This window comes from Carassius carassius, chromosome 12 (assembly GCF_963082965.1).
Source record: "Carassius carassius chromosome 12, fCarCar2.1, whole genome shotgun sequence".
NCBI classification, from domain to species: domain Eukaryota; kingdom Metazoa; phylum Chordata; class Actinopteri; order Cypriniformes; family Cyprinidae; genus Carassius; species Carassius carassius.
Window position 1 is genome coordinate 27818431 of NC_081766.1, and position 8819 is coordinate 27827249.

Below are 8819 nucleotides of genomic sequence, written 5' to 3' on the forward strand. Positions count from 1 at the left end.
TGAAGCTTGCACTACGGATATTGGAAATTGACTTCATGATGTGTTTCCTGCTATTCATTAATTATTAATTTTGCTATTCATCCTTTAATCCATTTGCACTTTATATCTCTGTATTTCTCAATTTATGTTTTTACTCTCTGTCTTGCCCTCAGTGGGCAGGTTGGCTCCCGTAGTCCATCTCTAAACAGTAATAATGAGACTCTTGAGGAATGCATGGTGTGCTCGGATATGAAAAGAGACACTCTTTTTGGCCCCTGCGGTCATATTGCTACCTGCTCTCTCTGCTCGCCTCGCGTCAAGAAGTGTCTCATTTGCAAGGAACAGGTCCAGTCCAGAACCAAGGTAGAGAAACCCACCTCAGTAGTTTCTTTTGTGCATGCATATATTCTCACGTGCCGTAGTGAACTCTTCTTTTTTTCACTCACAGATTGAGGAGTGTGTGGTTTGCTCTGATAAAAAGGCAGCTGTGCTTTTCCAACCCTGTGGTCACATGTGCGCCTGTGAGAGTAAGTCAGTTTGCTTTCTCCTCCCGCGCCACACCTCTTCTCTCATCACCCCGTGTGACTGTCTCTCATCCAAAAAAAAAAGCACATTCTGTCATCTAGATTGTCAGAATATCACATGACTATGATACAGATACAACCATATAGCATATAAAATAATATGGATGAATCGCACAACACTTGTCTAGAACACGTTCTGCTAATAGTTTATTCCTTAGGACTATTTATAATTAATTGGGACAATATTTTATGACATTTAATCACAATTTCTTCCAAGATTATCATTGCTGTAATGCAATTTTTTTTACTTTACTAAAATTTTCCCAGCAAAAAGAGACATGGAGACCTGAAGGTGAACCGTTTTAGAGTTATACATAAAAGGACTTCAAAGAACTATCAGTCAGTTGAAAGAAGGCATGTAGTAGATTGTGTACAAGAGGTTTTTTTAAAGTTTTGATCTTGTTAATCATTTGGAGGCTTTCGAAATTTGTCAAATATGAAATTGGAGACTAACCCTGTGCTTTGTGTGTGTTCGCATTTGTGTGTATTCCTGCAGACTGTGCCAGCCTGATGAAAAAGTGTGTACAGTGTCGGGCCGTGGTGGAGCACCGCACTCCCTTCGTTTTGTGCTGTGGAGGGAAAGGTATGGAGGATACCACTGATGATGAGGACCTTAGTGAGTGAACTTCCACACGTTCCCATTTTTAATTTCTCTTTCCCCTCTCTGCCTTGGTTTTCATGTTTAATATTTATGTTGGCTTTGGTTGGTGCTTCTCTGTTTCTATTGCCCGCACACATTTTTCTCCCCATTGTCATGACTAATCTGTTATTTCCCAAATGTGTTTTCATGACTCCTCATGAGGAGTTTTCATAGCCCCTCCTCTTAATGCATTATATCAACACCCTGGAATGAGCTTTATAACCTATCTGCAAAGTCTTCATAACATGCCCCCCCCCCCCCAATTAATTTTTCAGAGAACACATTTAATATTTCTTTAATTGGACATGTCAAAGGGGGCTATCCAAGATTTATTTTAGTCCCATCTTATTTTGAGTTGTGATTCACCACTATTTATTACAACATCGTTCCTTTTGTATTTGATCATGACACTGCCCATGTTCTTTATGTTGGTTTAGTTTGAGTTCAAAGGGATACTGGTGTAAGTTCACTTTTTTACTGTGTTTATTTATAGAGAGGAGGATCTGTTTCATTTTAGCTTCGCTTAGATGTCCAACACATCCATCCACACTGACATCTCTGCTGACCTACAGACATGCTGATCCACACAAACACACACACACAGTCCAGTCAACAGAGGAATGTAGCCTTTAGCTCTTATCTTGGTCTGTCTTTAGTGCCTGAGCTCTGTTTGTTGTAAGGCGCCACTTTTCCACACACACAAACCAAAGCAGGTTCGACCTATGCATTATAGACCTAACACACTCCCCCCTTTTTCTCCATGTAGACGGATCAATGAGAGAGAAATGCCACCATAGATGGGATTCTCTTCTGCTTCAGTCACTTTAAAGACTAGAGCACTTTAGTCACTACATTTTAGAGGCTCCTCGCTCTAAAAAAGGACTTGATAAACTGGCATCTGAAAGCTGTGGCCAATCACGTGGGCATAGAACTTTTCATTTCCACTAAAGAGAACTTGAATATGAACACAGGAAACATCCAGTAATGATGCTGTCGTCGGACAGATTCTACATCATTTTTGGAAAATAAGATTTGGGGACTGTTAGATGACCTTGTGGAAGTGATCCAGTCTTGTTAACCGACCCCTGAAGCCTAGAAATGTCTCTCACTATGCCGCCATAAATTTCCCCTTTAGTGAGTATCCATCTAATTTTATTCCAACATGTCGGGCTTAAAATTAACCAATCTGTCATCTTATTTCACACTAATCCATCATAAATATCTTCATGTCAGGCTTCTTAATGGTTAAGGCCTTTGAAACCTTTACTGTAAATGTGTTTTGTTTTGTTTTTCCCACTGAATGAAAACCATAAAATTAGGAATGCACAACATATTGAAACTATATTGCTTATTGGCTGTTATTAGAGGTGTTTACATTTCAAAATTGGATATGTATATATATTGGGTGCTATTGTAATTGGGGGCTTATTAGCCAAAAAGTTCACATCAGTGCATCCCTATTTAAAACCTTTCTTTTAGAATAGTGACTGTCGTCACTTCCGCAGGAGGATAGTCCTGCAGCCTTAAAGGATGGATATCTTGACAAACAAGGTCAAAAACTTGCTCTTCCCTATGCTCCCTCTAAGAATTAGAATATGCCAAAGGCCAGGCTGGATGGCCCCCGAGCCAACAGCAGGGGTGCATGCATTACATAACACTGTGACTGGTTGCTTCTCAGCAGGGGGCTCTAACTCAATGGCAGGGGGGTCGCAGGATCTTCTCCAGCCCAACAATCTGGCACTAAGTTGGTGTAAGTATTCTATTCCTCACCCCAAGTTCTTCCTGCCTCAACTCCTTCCTGCTTCTTTGGGCTCAAAGTCCATATCTCCACCCCAGCATACGTCATTCTCTCTGGCCTGCATTACACAAATAGTAGCGGCTGTCAAGCGGGAACATAGGCCTGCTTGCGGCCTGCTGCGATTCAGTGCTGCGGGTTGATCCTCCACCAGGGTGGCCCTTATAAGCAGTGCAAAGTATCAGAACAGGCGCAGAACTTCTAGAATCAAGTCATCCCTTGTTAAATAGGTTAGAAGGCTCTGGGCTTTGCAAATGCAGAGGCCCAGAAATCAACTTTAACCAACTGCATGATTGACTAATGAACTGGTGATACTTTTCTCAGTGGTTTCTGCTTTGCCTTTCAGCCAGCGGAAATATCCCAGCCTTGCAGAGGGACAAAGACAACACTAATGTCAATGCAGATGTACAGAAGTTACAACAGCAACTGCAGGATATCAAAGAGCAGGTAAGCATCGCAGCTTACAGTAGGGGTGTAACAATTCACTCGTTCTCTTCATGCTTCGGTTACAAATCCTGCCGATGCATATGTGCATTGCAGTGTTCATTTTGACAGCAAATTTTGATTTAGTCTTGGCATTTAGTTTGTCATATTTTAGCCATCTGAATTGTTTGTCTAGTTTTAGTCGACTAAAATCTAATGGGTTTATTTACAGTGTAATGCATTTATTAAGCATTTTTCTAAAATTTCCAAACTTCTTATATAGGTTTGATATCAAGGTTTTATCATGATAGACAGATTTGACTGCTGTGACACACACCATGCCTTTGTATTAAAATGACATAAAACCAGTTCTCATAAAGAAACAAGAACATGGTCCTGCTTTCAATGAAATACCAATGGTTCTTTATAACAACTTGCTTACCACATTCTTTCAAGCAGATATTAGGGCTACTAAAGTGATTCAGTCAAGAGCAGTGAGTATTGTTCTGTCTTTCTAATGTTGCTTGATTAACATTAATGACAGACAAAATCAACTATACTATGCTGCTCTCCCTTTAAAACCAAATGCACTTGAATGCAGTGTACTGATATATACCTTCACTTAAGCATAACCGAGTGTGTTTACATGAATACTCCTCAAAACGGACAATCCGGTATCATTTTGTGGGTATTTCTCCATTCATGCGACACGAAACAGAACTGAATTCAGTACTCGTGTGTGCACTCAGAAAACTGAACTGAATTGAGTTTTCTTTTACATCGTCATGCTTTTCAAATTTATCCACATGTCTGCTCATCTCCTACTCCCAGATATTGTCCTTTTTGAATGTTGTATGAGATGCGCATTAAATTTATTCTATCTTATGTCCCGCCGGAGAGATCGATAGGCTGTTCAAATGTATGCTTAACCACACTGAGATCTGACTGGATCTCTTCCCAAATCATCCCTGTCTAACATTTTCATCTCGCTTTTATTAGTTGAAAGAAAAAGTGACGTGACATACAGCCAAGTATGGTGACCCATTCTAGGAATTCGTGCACTGCTTTTAACCCATCCAAAGTGCACACACACACACTGTGAACACACACCCGGAGCAGTGGGGCAGCCGTTTATGCTGCGGCGCCTGGGGAGCAGTTGGGGGTTCGGTGCCTTGCTCAAGGGCACCTAAGTCGTGGTATTGAGGGTGGAGAGAGCACTGTACATTCACTCACCCCACCTACAATTCCTGCCGGCCCGAGACTCGAGCTCACAACCCTTCGATTGAAAGTCCAACTCTCTAACCATTAGGCCACGACTTCCCCAAAATGACTTCAGTGAATATAAATGTGCGTTAGGTCTTAAAGTAACAGCAGTCTAATATACCTCCTGCTGCCTTTGTTCTTAAAGTTAATCAAACAACAGGAGGCAATCATGTGCTCTTAACTTTTGTAGCTTTAATAAGAATCCATTCAAATTTAATTGACTCAGTGAAGACTGTCGTTTTTTTTCTGTAGTATCTCTTATTTCAATATTTCTGTTAGACTGACCTATTGAATTCAAATGTTCCAAATTTGGTAAAATTGTTCCCAAATTGAATTGCGAATCAAAATCGAATCATGGATCAAATCGATACGATCTCTACCCGAAGATTCACACCCCTCATATATATTCTTATGCATTTGCAATTGTATGCAGGAATTGCTCATTTAACATGTTTTCCTTCCCCTCAGACTATGTGCCCCGTGTGTCTGGATCGCCTAAAGAATATGATCTTCATGTGCGGTCATGGCACTTGTCAGCTCTGTGGAGACAGAATGAGCGAGTGCCCTATCTGCCGCAAGGCCATCGAACGTCGTATCCTGCTTTACTAGAGCGCCGGGCCATTGCAGCATCCCTGTTTTGTGTGTGTTGCTGCTATAAACACCTTTCCTGTATCCACACTAAGCTAAGAGTCATCAGTGTTACATCTTCCATTTTTATTTGATCTTTTAGGCTCGATATTGGTCCAGTTAACTTCAGTTTTCTGTTTGCTTGGATTATGTTCAGCACTAGGAAGAAGAATCTAGCTTAACTACTTCATCTAGCCTATTTTTTCTGCCAAGAGCAGCAACACGTACAAGGCATGAACTGATTCTGTCGGGTTCTGCTAATGTTTGCTCTTTTATTATGTCAGTGTATTATGCTCGTATATCCTGATGCGAACAGTTGTATCTACAGTATCTGTGTTGGTCATGATACAGCATGGTGAAACTGAACTCTGTCCCGTCACTGATTCTTTGGAAATTCATTTTAAAGTCTCATTGTTTGTGACATATCGTTCAGTTATAAATTATGTGTAAATGCAAAGCGTCTGCATTTACTGACAGGAGAGAGTATGTCCTGTTCAAACAGTGAAATCAAACATTCACCTTTTAGCAGTACTGTTAGTATAACATTGCATGTTCCTCTCTTCAGTTGCTGCTGTACTACAGTATACACAGAGTATTATTGTGACTATCATTTTGATGATTGGCTCGTCACCTGATCAATGCAGGAAAATGCATACTTTCCATGCAACTGATCCCTGTTGTCTTTAAAAGGATATTAATTTGCCTAATAACCCTCATTATTGGATTGTTCTCCAGCAGTCCTACTTTTTGCACCATATATTGTGTTGCCAGATATTTAATACAAAAAGGATTTGGATAGAAACTCCAGGTCTTGTTCCATTGTTCCAAAAACAGGAACACAATTCAGTACCTTTTGGGAATAAGGTGCTGTTTATCTTTACCTTACTTGTTAATTTATGTATTTTTTTTTACCTTTTTCTTCTAAATCTGAAAGACTTGGAATATACTATAGAATATCCCCTGTAAGCTGTAATGTGTAAATGGGGCCTTACTTTAATTCGGCCGCAAGACGCCTGACCAAAAAGAATTTGTTGTTGAGGACCGTTCCTCAAAGCCTTTCATGAACAATTTGGAATCTTTCTGTGCTTGCCGAAATATATTTCAAAGGTTTATTTTTATTAATGTTTTCCCCTGTGGCCTGTTCCCTTTATTGAAGAGGTCTAAAGTTGCGTCTGGAGTTGTCTGAAGTCATGTTTCATTTCGGTGTGGTCAACACTGCCAAGCAGACATTTTTACTGGAAGCAAAAGTAGTTTCATACTTTACCTTTTAAAGATTTCTATCATTTTCACAGTATTAGTCTTTTTTGATCATTGTAACATTAAAAACTAGATGCACTAATATACCTTATGTCATGGTTACCCAAACAGCCTGTTTTGTACCTTATTTTCAGTACACACACACACACAAGAAATAAAACTGCCCTGAAACACAACAAAAGTATCAAAAAACACATTTTTTTTTGTTGAATTGAATGAATGTTTGATGTATGATGTACAACATTTATCATAGGAGAAATTATTTTTGCCTTTATATTGCAATTTTGCTTTGAAAATGCATTGCCGAATAAAGAAGGGAGCAGAATACTTCACAAAAGATATCGCGTTTTCTCCTTGTGTTTCAAGACTCAGTCACTTGAGGATCTGGAGGATGGAGGATCCATAAACCACTCGGCTAACTCCCAACGTTTCTTCCAAAAAGCTGTGAATCCTTGATTCTGCCAAAGTACATTAATGGTTTAATATCTGAAATTTCATTCTTTGCTCTCATCTTCTCGCTAATATCCCCCGTTTGGAGTCATCAGAGCTTTTTGGACTGAGAAAAGAGTTGAATGGGGATGATTAGAGAAATGTGCCTCGGTGGGATCTGCTGACGTTAAGTTGGCCATCTGTCATCCTGACTGCAAGCCTGTGGTCATTGCACCGCAGAGCAGTGTCTGTTTAGTTTAGGATGTGGAGTTGTATTGACACCTCGTATGCAGGATTTAATCTGACTATCATACACTACCGTTTAGAAGTTTGGGGTCTGTAAGATTTGTTTTTTGAAATATGTCTCTTGTGCTAATCAAGGGCGGATGTGATTGGCTAAAAGTACAGCAGAAATAGTAATATTGTGAAATATTACAATTTAAAAGAACCTTGTTTATATATATATATATATATATATATATATATATATATATATATGTACATATATATATTAGTCATTTTAGCAGCCATTGCTGCAGTCGTCAATGTCACGATTATTTAGAAATCATTCTAAAATGTTGAAAAGGTTTTTTTTTTTTTTTTTTTTTTTTTTTTTTTTGTGGAAACTGCAATTCATATTTTTTTTCAGGATTCTTTGATGAATAGTAAGTTTTAAAAAACAGCAAATTATTTGAAATAGAAATTATGCATTTTGTCAGTCTTTTAAAGTTTTGAATACATCAATATATCAAATATTTTACAATCAAAACAGGATGCTGTTTAAAAAAAAAGTGGCTTATAAAAAAACTAATTGGACTTAATAAACAAGTACATTATTTAAAATTCTGAAACTTTTTTTTTTTTCTTACCCCAAACTTTTGAATTTTAGTGCATCACTGCATTTAGTGCATTAGTGTCTTAGCAAAAATATAAAGCAGCAGCAAAAAAAAATTCGAAATAGTTTTTGAGCATCAAATCAACTTCTCAGAATGAATGAGTACAATTCAGCGTTGCCATCACAGGAATAAATTACATGGATTTATCAAAATATAGAATGGTTCTTTGAAATATTGCACAATATTACTTTTACTGTATTTTGATCAATTAAATGCAGCTTTAGTGCGCATAAGTGACTTCTTTCAAAAACATTCATAAAATACTTAATTTTGCTAACTTTTGGCCAGTAGAGTACATCAGTCCATCATGTATATGACTTTCAATAAAAAGTAAAATATAAAAATCATGAGCATCTCACTGTAAACATGAGTGTTCTGTGCAGTTTCCAAGATTAAGGAGGACTCGCTCTGCTAGTGTTGTGTGTTCACAGAGACGAGACAGTGCTGTAGATTAGAAGCAATTATCTTCTCAGCGGTTACCAGCCCTTCGGTTTGTGACTGAGGGAGACCGAGGGAATGCTGGGGCCCGTCACTCTCTCCTTGGGTATCAGACACAGACGGAGTCTCCCGCTGAGAGTGACTGACACCAGACTGTGGGGTATGAGAGCCAGATAACGGCTTCTGGGGGGAACCGGGCCCCTCACTTTATCTTTCCAGAGACCACACCTCTGCTTGGCTGCCTGTTACAGAGAGAGAGAGGTTGTCTGAGTGAGTGATTGTGATCCTGAAGTCAAAGTACCAGAAGCCACCACAAGGTGTCAGTGTCCGCTCTCGAGCCACTGTTGGTCTGATTCAGCTTTTAGAGATTCAACGCTTTGTCATAGCTATATACCTAATATGGATTTGGATTTATTTTTCTGGATTCTTTGATGAATAGAAAGAGCACCATTTATTTGAAATGAATTATTGTAATATAAATGTCTTTA

The 8819-nt window shown here is 38.9% G+C and overlaps 1 protein-coding gene across 7 annotated transcripts in view; it reads left to right on the forward strand.

The window, feature by feature from the left end:
- LOC132155156 (E3 ubiquitin-protein ligase mib1) overlaps positions 1-5521 on the forward strand; it is a 70689-nt gene extending 65168 nt beyond the window's left edge. The window contains exons 17-22 of one of the 7 annotated variants that reach the window (XM_059564006.1): positions 153-342; positions 428-506; positions 1060-1179; positions 2882-2953; positions 3345-3445; positions 5153-5521. In XM_059564006.1, coding sequence (XP_059419989.1) covers positions 153-342; positions 428-506; positions 1060-1179; positions 2882-2953; positions 3345-3445; positions 5153-5293 — 703 coding nt within the window. In that variant the 3' untranslated portion in view covers positions 5294-5521. Of the gene's footprint in view, positions 1-152; positions 343-427; positions 507-1059; positions 1180-2682; positions 2954-3344; positions 3446-5152 lie in introns of those variants that run through there. The other 6 variants (XM_059564007.1, XM_059564008.1, XM_059564009.1 and 3 more) reach the window with 6 other exon arrangements.
- The last annotated feature ends 3298 nt before the right edge of the window (positions 5522-8819 follow it).